This window comes from Rhinopithecus roxellana, chromosome 5 (genome assembly GCF_007565055.1).
Source record: "Rhinopithecus roxellana isolate Shanxi Qingling chromosome 5, ASM756505v1, whole genome shotgun sequence".
NCBI lineage: Eukaryota > Metazoa > Chordata > Mammalia > Primates > Cercopithecidae > Rhinopithecus > Rhinopithecus roxellana.
In genome coordinates this window covers 17,119,328-17,136,372 of record NC_044553.1, presented here as the reverse complement: position 1 = coordinate 17,136,372, position 17,045 = coordinate 17,119,328, and the positions used below count along the sequence as shown (strand labels likewise).

At 35.6% G+C, this 17,045-nt stretch overlaps 1 protein-coding gene across 1 annotated transcript; it reads right to left on the bottom strand.

The window, feature by feature from the left end:
* Positions 1-279: 279 nt before the first annotated feature.
* Positions 280-1,210, bottom strand: LOC104659402 (olfactory receptor 4F15-like). Its single transcript, XM_010359487.2, is given in 2 exon segments — positions 280-334; positions 336-1,210. Coding segments are annotated over 2 exon segments (930 nt in total).
* Positions 1,211-17,045: the final 15,835 nt, after the last annotated feature.

The window sequence follows — 17,045 nt, the reverse complement described above, 5'->3', positions numbered from 1 at the left end:
TCATTATGTCATTTCCTCTACTCAAAATAATTGCAATTTAAATTGTACAATATTATTTATGAATAATTTTGCTATCTAGTAAAGTATGCCACATCACAGTAGGTTCACATTTTTTTTTACGGTAATAAAAGCACTTAAGTAAATGCTCTGCAAAAGTACTAGAAATCTGCTTAGTGAGGTGGATGTCATTTCCAGGTTGGTCTGGACATCATGTTATATGGCAAATGCGTCCAACAGGCAGGTGAATGTATAGTGTTAGCAGCCCAAAGACAGATCTAGTCAGCAAAATCTGACATAATAGTTCCATTTGGACAGTCTTTGCATGGCTATCTTCATCTTTGTTCCTTAATGTATAGATGACAGGATTCAAGGCAGGGGTGATAGCAAAGTCAGCAATGAACAGGTATTTGTCAATTAAAGATGTGAGGAAAGGCCACACATAGAGAAACGTGCATGGAATGAAGAAGAGAACAACCATGGTGATGCGAGTTGACAACGTGACAAATGCCTTGGATAAGAACGCTCTGGAAGAACTCTTCCAGAAAGTGATGAAGATATAAGAAAGGCTTAGCAGGAAGAAGGTGCCCATACTCATGAAGCCACTGTTGGCAGCAACGAGAAACTCAAACATGGCTCCATCTGTGCATGTGAGTTTTATGATCCTGGGAAAGTCACAATAAGAGCTGTCTACTTTATTAGGGCCACAAAAAGGCAAGTTTATAACAAAAGCAAATTGAGACATGGCATGGATAAGCCCAGTAACCCAACCAGTGACTACGAATAAAACACACCTCTTAGGGCTCATGATGTTCAAGTAATGAAGGGGCTTACAGATTGCTGTGTGCCTGTCAAATGCCATGGCTGTGAGTAACACCATCTCTGCCCCTACCATGATGTAGATGCAGCATATCTGTGTCATACAACCTTGGAAAGAAATTACTTTGTATTCATTTGAAAGGTCTGAGATCATCTTGGGGATTGTGGTGGTGGAAAGGCCCACGTCAATGAGGGAGAGATTGGAAAGCAGGAAGTACATAGGAGAATGTAAGTGAGAATCGGCGATTACTAAAAACACAATGAAGAGATTTCCCAGGATGATTCCTAAATAGAGCAAGGAGAATATCAATATGAGAGAAATGTTGGTTTCCCACGAACTGGAGAGTCCCAGTAGCACAAACTCAGAAGCCAAGGAGTCATTTTGTCCATCCATTGACTTGGGCAAAAAAGCTGATTTTCAAACCACCTGAGGATAGAAAATAAGGAAAAGTCAGAGGCAGTGGTACTCAAGTGTACTGCCTATTTATCCTGCTATTTTTTCTATGGGTTGCATATATTAGAGTCAAAAATCATTGAATCTTATACAAAAACATAAAGAAAATAGAACTATAGTAATCAGCAGAGTGATTACATAAAAGAGAAAGAAAATTATGAATATGTTGATGGAATCAAATGGGGTACTGTTTTTCTTATTCCATTATCAGACTTTTTGTTTTGTTTTTCTTCTCAAGGATTTTTAGACATTTCCCCTGACTACTTACCTAGATGTTGTCCCGTCCTAATAATCTCAGGTGATCAAAATTTTTCACACATTAATACTTCTGCACTAAATGTGGAAATTTTTCTCAGTTGTTATGTCTTACTAAACTGTTCAAATTAGGATTTTCAGGCCAAAACTGTATAATGCATGTTGTATTTTGTTTTTATTTGAAGAATTTACTATGGAGGTTAGGTATACATATTGAGATTATAATGTTTAACTCATGATTCATTATCCTAATATACATGGATATTTATATTCAATTCATCATTGAGTGGAAAGAATATTTATTAGGAAGTAAAATAGTATAACTAAATAATGATAATACTAATAGTTAACATTTATTAAGTAATTTTTTCCATGCCAGGCACTGCATTCAGTATGTCATTGCATTAAACTTCACAAAATTTCTTATATGTTTTTATTAGACCCATTTTGTAGAAGAAGATGAAGAAACTTAGTCTGGTGAGATCAAGTATCGAGCTGGGGCTTGTATCCAGAGTTACAGGACACAGTAATTCATGCTCCTAACTATGATGCTCTGCTCTTCAAATCTAGCCTCTTCAAATATCCCATATATCTTCCATGAACATCCATCAGTTACACTTCCTTCAACTTTTAATTTCCTTGAACTCCTGACATAGTGGACTTCTTCTATTTTTTTTTTAAAGATCAAACTCTTGAATCCCCTGTTTTCTTCTAATTGCTCTGTTCTTTTGCCAGCCTTTCATTGGCAAGATTATCTTCACTTTTCCTTCACTCAGTAAGCTAACCATTTGGTGTTCACAGGTTTCCTTGTCAGAGAAAATAATTCTGATTTTCAATATGCCATATGATAATCACTTTTTAATCTTATTTTGCTTGATCTCTCTGCAGAATTTGATACTTTTTATCAAGACCTTGATTCTGCAATTCCCTTTAGCTTTGGCTTCTTGCCTTCTATAATGCCATCCCCCTTCCTACTTCTTTTCATCAGAAATTCCATTTGTTTAGGCAATGAGCTGAAATCTCTCAATTTTAGAGAAAGTAGCACTATTCCAGATAGAGAACATAATGCATTATTTTTCTAAACCAGTTGCTATAATCCCATTATTCCTGGATATAGATTTGTCTAAGGTGGAGCATGTGACCAGAACTGTTTAATGAGATATAAACCTGTACCAGCATCTTTTTTGAAGGGATTTTCTTCTCAAGTAAAAGGACAGACCTTCATCAGGAAAGGGTTTTTTTTGTTTCTGTTCCATGATTCCTGTATTTAATGTTAATGTTATGCCTTAGGTGAAGCAACTATGAAACCCTAACGTATGTAAAATTAGAAAAAAGGTCAGTGAAAAGTTAGGAAGTGTATTAGTCAGGGTTCTCTAGAGGGACAGAACTAATAAGATATATATATATATATACACACACACACACACACACACACACACACATATACATATATCCTATTACATATTTGCATTACATAGGGGAGTTTATTAAGTATTAACTCACATAATCACAAGGTCCCACAATAGGCTGTCTGCAAATTGAGGAGGAAGGAGAACCAGTCCGAGTCCCAAAACTGAGGAACTTGGAGTCTGATGTTTGAGGACAGGAAGCATCCAGCATGGGAGAAAGATATAGGCTGGGAGGCTAGGCTGGTCTGGTATTTTCATATTTTTCTGCCTGCTTTATATTCTAGCCATGCTGGCAGCTGATTAGATTGTGTCCACCCAGATTAAGGGTGTGTCTTCCCTTAGCAGCCCACTTACTCAAATGTTAATCTCCTTTGGCAACACCCTCACAGGCACACCCAGAAAGAATACTTTGCCTCCCTCCATCCATTCAAGTTGACACTCAATATTAACCATCACAGGAAGGAACTAGGACCCAACAGATATACTGGCCACTTAATCAAAGCCAGCAATTGTCTCCCTTCAGATTTCTTGTAATTTGAGAAAAATAACCTCTAGCTTGTTTGATCCACTACAAATGAGGTTTTCTGTTAATTGCAGGTGACGACAATCTGAATATTTCTATGATAGCACTCCCCTAATTGTTCTATATTCCTGATTTATTTTCTGTGTCTTTCACTGACACAATGATTGTTTCTTCTCTATTCACCTTTAATATTTGGTGTAACTCAGGGTTCTCACCTAAGAATGTTTTTAGTTCAACAGAGTTCTCACCTAAGTATGTTTTTAATTCAATGGGAGTTTACTCATCTAAGTCAGTATCTACATATGAACTTCCAAGTCTGTAATTTTATCCCTAAAGTTATATATCCAAGAACCCCAGAGTATCCAATACTGTAACTGGTATATTCAAATGAGGGTTATGCTTCCACCTTCAAGTTAACTGGTCAAAACTTAACTGATGATCTTATCTACTACGTAATTTACTTCAATCTATTCCAATGCCTTAAAAAATATAATTACCGTTCTCCCAGATGCCCAGTGTAGACACCTGTGTGGAACTTCTGGCTTTCACTTTCCATCTCTGTTTGCACAATTTTTACTCTTAAACATTTCCTAATTCAGTTCCTTCCTCTACGTTTCCATTGCCATATTTTTTGCCTTCCATTTTCCATATTTTCTCATCTTGATGGTTAAAAATGATACTGAATGATATCTCTGCCTCCATTCTTCCCTGAGTCAAGACAATTCTATACTCTGCTTCCAGAGCTGTCTAGAGATCAGATACAATCATGTGACTTTCTTACTAAAATCCTTAGGAGGGTCTTCCAGAGAAAATTCTTGAAGCTCCACATCATATATCACATAAGACTCTGAGTGAAAACAACATCATTTGATTTCAGACAGCACATTCATAAAAATTCAGAAAATGAATGTGTTGTATAGGTACTAGATATATTTCTAAATGGAGTCCTGATAAAAATCATAGCAAAAGAGGAACTATAAGAATCTCTGGGACACATTTAAAGTAGTGTGTAGAGGGAAATTTATAGCACTAAGTGCCCACAAGAGAAAGCAGGAAAGATCTAAAATTGACACCCTAACACCACAATTAAAAGAACTAGAGAAGCAGGAGCAAACACATTCAAAAGCTAGCAGAAGGCAAGAAATAACTAAGATCAGAGCAGAACTGAAGGAGATAGAGACATAAAAAACCCTCCAAAAAATCAATGAATCCAGGAGTTGGTTTTTTGAAAAGATCAACAAAATTGATAGACCGCTAGCAAGACTAATAAAGAAAAGACAGAAGAATCAAATAGACGCAATAAGAAATGATAAAGGGGATATCACCACCGACCCCACAGAAATACAAACTACCATCGGAGAATGCTATGAACACCACTACACAAATAAACTAGAAAACCTAGAAGAAATGGATAATTTCCTGGACACTTACACTCTCCCAAGACTAAACCAGGAAGAAGTTGAATCCCTGAATAGACCAATAGCAGGCTCTGAAATTGAGGCAATAATTAATAGCCTACCAACCAAAAAAAGTCCAGGACCAGACAGATTCACAGCCGAATTCTACCAGAGGTACAAGGAGGAGTTGGTACCATTCCTTCTGAAGCTATTCCAATCAATAGGAAAAGAGGGAATCCTCCCTAACTCATTTTACGAGGCCAACATCATCCTGATACCAAAGCCTGGCAGAGACACAACAAAAAGGAGAATTTTAGACCAATTTCCCTGATGAACATCGATGCAAAAATCCTCAATAAAATACTGGCAAACCGGATCCAGCAGCACATCAAAAAGCATATCCACCATGATCAAGTGGGCTTCATCCCTGGGATGCAAGGCTGGTTCAACATACACAAATCAATAAATGTAATCCAGCATATAAACAGAACCAAAGACAAAAACCACATGATTATCTCAATAGATACAGAAAAGGCCTTTGACAAAATTCAACAGCCCTTCATGCTAAAAACTCTCAATAAACAAGGTATTGATGGAACATATCACAAAATAATAAGAGCCATTTACGACAAATCCACAGCCAATATCATATTGAATGGGCAAAAACTGGAAGCATTTCCTTTGAAAACTGGCACAAGACAGGGATGCCCTTTCTCCCCACTCCTATTCAACATAGTGTTGAAAGTTCTGGCTAGCACAATCAGGCAAGAGAAAAAAATATAGGATATTCAGTTAGGAAAAGAAGAAGTTAAACTGTCCCTGTTTGCAGATGACATGATTGTATATTTAGAAAACCCCATTGTCTCAGCCCAAAATCTCCTTAAGCTGATAAGCAACTTCAGCAAAGTCTCAGGATACAAAATCAATGTGCAAAAATCACAAGCATTCTTATACACCAGTAACAGACAAACAGAGAGCCAAATCATGAATGAACTCCCATTCACAATAGCTTCAAAGAGAATAAACTACCTAGGAATCCAACTTACAAGGGATGTAAAGGACCTCTTCAAGGAGAACTACAAACCACTGCTCAGTGAAATAAAAGAGGACACAAACAAATGGAAGAACATACCATGCTCATGGATAGGAAGAATCAATATTGTGAAAATGACCATACTGCCCAAGGTAATTTATAGATTCAATGCCATGCCCATTAAGCTACCAATCACTTTCTTCACAGAATTGGAAAAAACTGCTTTAAAGTTCATATGGAACCAAAAAAAGAGCCCGCATTGCCAAGACAATCCTAAGCCAAAAGAACAAAGCTGGAGGCATCACGCTACCTGACTTCAAACTATACTACAAGGCTACAGTAACCAAAACAGCATGGTACTGGTACCAAAACAGAGCTATAGACCAATGGAACAGAACAACCCCTCAGAAAGAATACCACACATCTACAGCCATCTGATCTTTGACAAACCTGACAAAAACAAGAAATGGGGAAAGGATTCCCTATTTAATAAATGGTGCTGGGAAAATTGGCTAGCCATAAGTAGAAAGCTGAAACTGGATCCTTTCCTTACTCCTTATGCAAAAATTTATTCAAGATGGATTAGAGACTTAAATGTTAGACCTAAAATCATAAAAACCCTAGAAGAAAATTTAGGTAATACCATTCAGGACATAGGCACGAGCAAGGACTTCATGTCTAAAACACCAAAAGCAACGGCAACAAAAGCCAAAATTGACAAATGGGATCTAATTAAACTAAAGAGCTTCTGCACAGCAAAAGAAACTACCATCAGAGTGAACAGGCAACCTACAGAATGGGAGAAAATTTTTGCAATCTACTCATTTGACAAAGGGCTAATATCCAGAAGCTATAAAGAACTCAATCAAATTTACAAGAAAAAAACAACCCCATCAAAAAGTGGGCAAAGGATATGAACAGACACTTCTCAAAAGAAGACATTCATGCAGCCAATAGACACATGAAAAAATGCTCATCATAACTCACCATCAGAGAAATGCAAATCAAAACCACAATGAGATACTATCTCACATCAGTTAGAATGGCAATCATTAAAAAATCAGGAAACAACAGGTGCTGGAGAGGATGTGGAGAAATAGGAACACTTTTACACTGTTTGTGGGACTATAAACTAGTTCAACCATTGTGGAAAACCATGTGGCGATTCCTCAAGGATCTAGAACTAGAAATACCATTTGACCCAGCCATCCCATTGCTGGGGATATACCCAAAGGATTATAAGTCATGCTGCTATAAAGACACATGCACATGTATGTTTATTGCAGCAGTATTCACAATAGCAAAGACTTGGAATCAACCCAAATGTCCATCAGTGACAGACTGGATTAAGAAAATGTGGCACATAGACACCATGGAATACTATGCAGCCATAAAAAATGATGAGTTCATGTCCTTTGTAGGGACATGGACGCAACTGGAAACCATCATTCTCAGCAAACTATTGCAAGAACAGAAAACCAAACACTGCATGTTCTCACTCATAGGTGGGAATTGAACAATGAGATCACTTGGACACAGGAAGGGGAATATCACACACCGGATCCTATTGTGGGGAGGTGGGAGCAGGGAGGGATAGCATTAGGAGATATCCCTAATGTAAATGATGAGTTAATGGGTGCAGCACACCAACATGGCACATGTATACATATGTAACAAACCTGCACGTTGTGCACATGTACCCTAGAACTTAAAGTATAAAAAAAAAAAGAAAAAAACTACTGAAGATGAGATAATGGAGAAGAAGCTTTTTTTATCCATGCATATTAAAAAAATGGAAGACAAATCTCAAAAAAAAGAAATATTCATGATACTTTTAATAGAATTTTAAAGCTAACTATAAGCTTCTGATTATAAATGAATTATTAAAATTGAGAACATAAGGAAGCTTGCTAGGACTATGGTTCAACAATGTACTATAAAGTAGACAAGAAGATTAAATCAAATAATACTATTGAAAAAGAAGTAGCAAAAACTGCAATCATTGGTAAATAAAACAATTGTCTGACTGAAAGACTTAAGATAAATAGAAAATATTAAATCTATTAAGATTAAATATAGTCAACTAGCTATTAAAATATGATAAAAGAGATGCCATTTGCAAAGGAAACATGCTATGTATGCATTCTATTAAAATATGAATTTTATGAACATATTTGAAACCCTGAATAAAATGAGAGCTCCAACGATGCTAACAGAACAAAAAGTCTACAATTTATAAAAATATCAAGTCTCACTGACCTAATAAGTGCAGTACTTATTAAAAGCCTGGTGAAAATCTGTTGGAACAATACAAAGTGTCTCAAAAGTCCATTTTTGAATTTTAAAAAGAAAACAGAACTGTGGAAGAGAAGTCAGTGCTTTCTAGAAAAGAAATTGGAACACATCATAAACGTATGGATAATTAAACAATGAATAATTTGACTAAGTTGACAGAAAATGGAGCAAAAAGCACAGTCAAGAATTAGAAACATAATAGAAAATGTAGTGTATGAAAAAGAAAGCATTATAATTATGTAGGAAAATGAAGGATTTTTTAAAGGTCATAGGATTCGATAGTTCAACATGTTACTCAGTATTGAAAACAGAATTGTTAGTGTGTTAGCATAATCTTACAGCAAAATAAGTTCTAGATGTTCAGAAAGCTTAAATATAAAAGTATGATTATAAAATTTTAATAAAATACCTATAAATTAACTTTTAAAATTGGAGATTAAGAAGGCCTTTTAAGTTTAGTCCAAATTTAGAAACTAGGTTCCATTTTTATAGTACTTCATGAACAGAACAATTCAACCTGCCCGTTGCTGTAGGATTGGAGAAGCAGTGCTCCTCAGTCTCAGCTGATGGGAATGTGAAATGTGCAATCTTTCCAGAAGGCAAAAGAGTAGTAGAAGTAAACAGTCCTTTAACTGTGACATAGCAATCTAATCTCATGGAATTAATTATAAGAAAATAAGCAGATAAATAGAAAAAAGGTATTTGTAAAATCATTTTACTTTGATTATGAGTATTCCCTATCATCGTAAGTGGAAACAGATTATTCAAAACTAAGGGACTGATGAGGTAAGCAAATGGATAAATTCATACAATGTAGGCTTTACAAATGATTATTAAGTCCATTTTAATTAGGATGGAAAGAATATGAAGGAAACAGTTGTGCAGTATAATTTTTTTTTTATTTTAAGGGGACCAAATAACATTTTTTATGAGCAAATATTCAAGATTTACGCTAAATGTCTGTAGGTAGTGGGATTTTAAATAATTTTGTGATGGCTTTTTTTCCAACTTGATTTAATCCACTTTAGAGGTACCATTTATTGTATTTCAAATTTAAAAACAAGGTATATCAAACTTGATGGAGGGAAAAAGAAAATTTATATAGATGCAACGTCCAATACACAGTATAATGTAATGTGTGAGAGCCCTGGGGCCAACTGTTTGTGTTTGCATCCTTGGATCCTCCATTTACTAGCTGTGTTCTAAGGTGAGTTGCTGAACTGCTTGGTGCCTCTGTTTTTTTCATCTGTAAAAGACAGATAGATACTAAGAGTTACTGCCTCACAAAAGCTGTTTTAAGGATTAAATGAGGTGAAACAAGAAGAACCGTCAGAAAATGCTCTGGTATATGTGTTAGCTGTTATTATAACTTTGACAATATTCAGGAAAGAGACCCAGAGTTTTTCAAGTTGGGAACAGTGATTGAATTCCTGTGGCAAAAATAAAGCCAGTGTGCTGCTTCTTGTGTAAGTAGGAAAGGAATAACCAGTACACAGACATCATTTTTATTTTTATGATCCTAATCTTCAGAGAGAAAAGAGATAGAAGATTCGAAGTACTGCACATACCACTTTCACAAAAATACAAGTAGTTTTGAAGAATATTTTGTGGTCATCTTGTAACACAATTTTAACTACAAGAATAAGACCAACAGAATATAAAAAGTTGGGTGAAAATTATTCAATTAAGTGAGCTAACAAAGTATAATGGAGACAGAAAAAAAAGGTTGTGGGGAGCAAAAAAGGGGGGATAACAGCACTTGGGAGGGCAAGGTGGGTGGATCACCTGAGGTCAGGAGTTCGAGACCAGCCTGGCCAACATGGTGAAACCCCATCTTTACTAAAAATACAAAAATTAGCTGGGCATGGTGGCAGATGCCTGTAATCCCAGCTACTTAGGAGGCTGAGGCAGGAGAATCGCTTGAACCCAGGGCTAAAGGTTGCAGTGAGCTGAAATTGCACCATTGCACTCCAGCCTGAATGACAAGAGCGAAACACCATCTTAAAAAAAAGTGGGTTGGAGGATAATTATGCAACCTAATGCTGATGATGGAGAATTAAAGAATGGGCATCCTACCTACCTGTACAGGAGATGGTTTCATCCACAGCAGCTTCACGGGATAAGAAACACAGAGAGATTTACTTCTTTTTAGATTTATCGTTACATCTCAAGACACATAGTTATAAATAGCTCTTATATTTAGGAATGAGGCAGATGAGAAGGACTGGGAATAATGAACAGTGTTCATTCTGTTATTGGTTTTGTACAGAAATTAGGTCTTTCCCGCACATTGTTTTTCCCAAGGGTTAAGCACCATGAGATGCAGAACAGAGTCATAGAAAAATTGAACCATTCTGTGTGATAAGCAGTAATTATGTGACTCTGGCAATATATTTTTAATTTGGGAATAATAGTTAACACTGAAACATTGAAAGTTGTTAACATCACTCATTCTATCTGTTTGGTATCAATATCAGGTTAAAGATCAACTACCACCTTATGTACCCTTAACTGCTCCTTCCATTTAGAATTTTGAGAAATAATGAATTGGCATTTGAAAAATATGGGCATGTTGACAATAGAGTGCATATAAACTCAAAAATTTCACTTGGAATTTAATTACCAAAATTATTTCATATGAAATTCTAGAGCCAAAGAGTTTCTGTTTTATGGAAACAGGCAGTGTATGTTCATGAGTTAAGTATACTTAAATGGTGTTTTTCACAGTCTTCCAGAACTACTTAGTAAACCTGAGGGTAACTTACCTTGGGCTTCATTGCAAGATTTCTTTTACTTTCATCCGTGCAGGTATTGCTTTGGAACTTTTTGGTGAAGAAATGATTCACATTCCGTCTAAAGGAAAGAGAAGCTATTTAATTAACATGGATTTGTTTTCTGGTGACATCAGCTTCCAGAGTATCAGTCCTTTTTGGCCATAATGACAAAACTTTTTATGGCAAATACATTGGTCAACCCTATATTCATAAAGTAGGAAAATAGCAGATTACAAAATGAGGAGAGTATAATGACTCTGAGAAAAATAAGAATACAGTATAGCGGGTCCATGACTAACATCATTTCATTCAACACTGTTTCATTATAATGTTGTTGAGAAAAAAAAACTTGATTCCTGGACAGAGCCACTGTGTGTGTCGAGTTTGAATGGTCTTTATTTAGAAGTTATTAGAACTTAACTCTTGTTTATATCCATTTATCTATGGTAAAATTGATTTCATTATGGGTCATTTCACTTAAAGTCGCAGTTTCCAAGAAACTTCTTATTACATTAAAGACTTACTGTACAGTGCATAAAGTGTGAATTGTGTAGAAGAGGAAAAAATCAAGACAAAAAATAGGCAGAAACAACATATGAGGGCTAGAGTATTTTTTTTTAATTTGTGAAATTGAGACCACATCTATTTATTGTTTAGCCAGAACTAAACATAGGGTAGGAGTGGAATAAGTTCAGATTAAGGAATTAAAGATACAGCCTGTATTGACTACGTATTTCTCTTCCTTGTCATAGTAATCCAAATTACAAGAAAGAGGCAATGTGAATACATAATTCTGTGATTTATTATTATCTCTACTGACTTGACCAAAGTCAGCAGTAGAGATGTTGCTGGAAAAAGCGGTCCCAATCCAGACTCCACGAGAGGGTTCTCGGATCTTCTGCAGGAAGGAATTCAAAACAAGTTGCAGAGTCCAGTGGGAAAAGGTAGTTTATTGAAACCTACTCAGATGCACAGTAGGGTGTCCTCAGAAAGCAAGAGGAGGAATGCCTCTTCTTTGTTTTAAACTCTTCTTAAATTGGGGTCTTATCTATGTAAAAATAAGTTATGTCTACATGCTGGTAAACTGACAGTGTGACAAATGTTAGTGTTTTGTTGATTTAAAGCAAGTTATTTTTGGCATTTTAGGGCATCAATACATGAAAGCATGAATATATCTTCAAAGCATATATTGTTATGCGATATTGAGACATCTGAATGTTCTGCTGTCGTAGGAGTTTGTCTTCACAGGCATCACTAAATTGTTCCCTTAGCCATAAACATGTTATTACCATGGGTCATGACTGGCAAGAAACGTGCCTTGCTAGTTTTAAGATGGAGTTGGTTTTAAAATGGTGTCACCCTACTGTTCTGTGCTCCTCTTTCCCTAACAGTGATCTGTTTTGTTTGGCTGATAGTTTAGAAATCTGAAAGTTTGGATTTATATATTAATATTGCATAAATATTAAATAAAAAGTTTGATACTTTTTTCTCAAAGAAATATTTTTTACCCCCACAGTCTTTGTTGCAAGCTTAATGAATATTTTCTTCTTCATAAGCATATTATTAAAACGTCAGTTCTCCCCATCCTTCCAATAACTACTAAGCATAAGTTTTATACTCATTTTCCTTTGCATACATGTTACACTTTCTTCAATGCTTCATAACCTCTAAACATCTGGTACCACTTTTAGTATTTTGATCACAAATACTATTGTGTTCAAACCATGCATTAGTGTCAGTTCAGGTATTCTGTGAATCAGCAACCATGACAGAATTTTAAGATCTTTCTTATGGGAAATATCTGTGGAGGAAAAGGGCTAAAAAGAAAATGAGGATGGGGAAAGAGATCAGTAGTAGGCAGAGAAAGCCTTCATGACAAAATGCCAGTGTAGCTTGGTGAAAGAAGAGGGGAAAAGAAGAAGAATTGGGTGGAGTGCAGGTCTGAAAGTCTCTACCAGGTTGATGGGAATTCCAGGGCAAAAATTTCCCCTTCGAGGAATTCCGCATTGGGTAGGAATATCTAGGCTCTTGTACAACCACTGTTGTCATTGAGTTGGAACAGTCTGGGGACAATGTGGCTTGAGTAAATACTGCTGTGGAAATTAAAACAGCAAAAAGTAGCTGTCAGCCAACTACACTCCTCAAAGCAAGTTCTGCCTTGAAAGGAGATGTGGGTGGGGGCACTACTATGGCCAAGTACAGTGTTAGCTATTCCCTTCCTATTATATTGTGGACACTGCTCCTTCTTTACTTAACTGGCCAGGCCTTCTATTAAAAGAAAATATTAGTATCGTAAGGAAGCATGTTCCAATCTTCGTAGGGGAAAGCTTCCAGTATTGTAACATTAACTATAACTTGTGCTGGTGATATTTGGTAAATTCCTTTATCAGACTAATTTTTTCTACGCTTATATTTCTAAGAATTTTATCATGAAAGTGTATTCCATTTTATCACATGCTTTTTCTGTATATATTGAGATGTTTATATGATTTCTCCTTTTACTTAATCTGGTGATTGATTTCCAATTGTTAATTCAAACTCGCACTTAATTTTTCATAATATGTTATTATATATTGTTTCAGTTTTGTTACTGTTTGGTTTATTATTTTTGTATCTACGTTCATGAGAGTGAATGGCCCATACTTTATCTTTGTCTGGTTTCCATGTTGAATTTATGCTAGCTTTATAAGTGAAAAGGCAAAAAGAGTTAGCAGCTGGTTTAAAACCCATTCTCCCTACTTCATGGATATCCTACCAGAAAGAAAAATATAGAAGACTAGATAGAAATGACCTAGTCAAACCCCTAGCAAAATGCTAATTGGGCTTCCTGATGGTATTTACTATTAAAAATAGGTGAAACATCTTCATCTGTGGAATTCTTTTAGCAAGAAGCTGTCTAGTTTAGCAAGAAACTACCTAGTTTGCTAATGCTAAATCAGCCTGGAAATTATGACTTTATTGGGTAGAAGCAGCTGGAAAGTATCAGTGTTACCTACGTATCAGAGTAAAGGTTGAAGATGTGTCATGATCAAGTTAAATTCCTTTTCTGAAAGTAATGTCATTATGCATCATTGTAGTCCAGTCCTCATTTGTTGTATCTGGCTCAGGGTGCATCCTAAAATAGTGTGAACAAACCTAGGAATTCATATTGATGGTCTTGTAATTCTCCCTGCTTCATCTGTGTCTTGCAGCTGCCTGTAGTCTTTGAATATTTGTTTGTTTGTTTTTTTGATTTTTTGAGATGGAGTCTTGCCTAGGCTGGAGGGCAGTGGCGTGATCTCAGCTCACCACAACCTCTGCCTGCTGGGTTCAAGCAATTCTCCTGCCTCAGCCTCCTGAGTAGCTGGGATTACAGGTGCCCACTACCACGCCTGACTAATTTTTGTATTTTTATAGAGACATGGTTTCACCATGTTGGCCGTCTGGTCTCGAACTCTTGACCTCAGGTGATCCGCCTGCCTTGGCCTCCCAAAATGCTGGGATTGCAGGTATGAGCCACCATGCCCAGCCATCTTTAAATTATTAATCAAGTATGGATATTGGATGATATTTCTGACAATTCTGTTGTTACTTCAGCCCCCTGAAAAAGCAGTTTCTCTTCTCTTCTCAAAATGAGTTACTGTAAAATAATTTGTTTCTTTCTTAAATATTTCAAAGTATTCACAAGTGAAACCATTTAGACCTGTAGGTTTTTTGTTGTTGTTGTTGTTGTTTGTTGTTTGTTGTTTGTGGAACATTTTATTGGTCAGGTATCAGCAAAGAGGAAACACATGTTATTTGAACAGACAGAATTTAGTATAAGAATTAACTTGGCATATAGGTGTTAATTGGGTGTCTGAAAGTGTAAAAAGAGAACTCTAAATTATCAGGGAAGTAGCAACTGTAGGAAGAAACTACCAGCCCTAGGGCTGAGGGAACAAAGGGAAGACATGGGGATTATTGAAATTTCTCTATTTAGTAAGGGGATCCTGTGGAGCTGAAACTCAGTCTTCTTGGAAAGAGTGGATCTTGGCTACTAGTTGTTTCTCTGAACTCAAAGAAGCACCATAAGTCTGTGACCCTGAAATTTGAAGACAAGATGACAGCATGCTGGTGCTGTTATCTCTGCGAGAGCACAACGAGAGTAGTTCTGCAGCTGCAGGAAAAACTGTAGCCTGGATTAAGCTCCTGCCATGGGGACAAACTATTTCTGTGAATGGTAGGCACAGCAAGTAGACTCAAACAGGAAGGAGTAAGCCCCTTCCTCCTGCTTTAACAGTCTCCTTGTAGCATGCCTTTTTGTCAAAGCATGACTTGGAGCCAGATAGAAAACAAGAACTTGGTTTGCAGACTCCCAGCATCAGAAAGCTGACTAAAGAAGAGTGATTTTTGAGCTGAGATGCAATTAGAATTGGTATAGCAACTGTTTTAATTGTAATTTTAATTTGTTTAATTGATGTAGGATTACTAAAATATTCTTACTTTATTAGCTAGCCTTTTGGTAGTTATTTTCTTATTTTGTATTTAATAAAAAATAATATTAATTACAAATTTTGGCATGGAAGTTGTATAAAATGTCATATTGCAATATTTTAAAAGACTGTAGCATCAGTAGAGTGGTATTCTTATTCTCGGCTTTGGTTATTTGTCTGTTTCTTCTTTCCTTCTTGATCAGTCTTGAAAATATAGTATCAATTTTGTCAGTTTTTTGAAATAATCATTTTTGGGTTTTTTTGATTGTTTAAATTTTAAAATAAAAATAACTTATGCTTTTATTATTTATTTTATTCTACTTTTTGTAGGTTAACTTTCTTGGAATAGATATTTGGGTCATTGATACACATCTTTTCTTTTAAACAATATATGCATATATAATAATGCCCCTGCAAGTATGACTGTAGCAGCACACCATAAATACTATATTTATTGTATTTTCATTATCATTCAGTTCAAATTAAAGAATTCCATTGTGATTCTTTTTGAAAAATGAATTACTTAGAAATAAATTGTGTTCAAAAACATCCAAGCCAAAAACAAAGTCAGAAATGCAATTTCATTCACACTTGCCACCAAAATAATAAAATACCTAAGAATACAGCTAATCAGTAAGGCAAACTAGCTTTGCCATGAGAGTTACAAAGCAGTGCTCAAAGAAATCAGAGATGATGCAAACAAATGGAAAAACATTTCATGCTTATGGATAAGAAGAATCAATATTATTAAAATGGCCATACTTGCCAAAGGAATTTACAGATTTAATGCTACTCCTATCAAACTACTGATGACATTCTTCACAGAATTAGAAAAAACAATTTTAAAATTCACATGGAACCAAAAAAGCACCCAGATAGCCAAGGCAATCCTAGGCAAAAAGAACAAAGCTGGAGGCATCATGTTACCCAACTTTAAACTGTACTACAGGGCTACAGCACCCAAAACAGCATGGTATTTGTACATAAACAGGCACATAGACCAATGGAACATAATAGAGAGCCCAGAAATAAGGCTGCACACATAACTATTGAGTACTAAGCTGAGTATTTGGAAGATGAAATAATCTATTTTTAAAATGTCTTTGTTAGATCAGTTATATTGTCATCATGAGCCCTTTAATTTATTGGCACAGAGATAATTAGTTTGTCATTATTCACTTGTTAGGTATTTGTATAGAGATGAGAATGAAAAAGTTATGATGTTCCACGATGCATGGAATAGATTAGAAATTAAGATATTATAAATATGTGTAGATATTTTATCCAGCAAAGGATATATGTCATCTAAAGGTATATAATATGCATTATTATACAAGCTATTTTAAAATATCATATTATGTTGATATAATTGTACTTGCCCATTCTAACCCTAAAATGAAGCAAACTATATGCACGTCTCTTCTCTCTATATTTTATTATTTATATGTATTAAACGTGTTTTATATATGTGTGTGTATATAAAAATACACATATGTGTGTATTTTTAGGAGGGGGGATGTCAGGTGAGGTATCCTTAGAAAGCAGACTATTTATTAGGTATATAGCCCAGAACCACATAACTTATCTGAACTTTGAAGTGAATGAATGGATAATTGTATTGTGTTGCTTTTATTGATG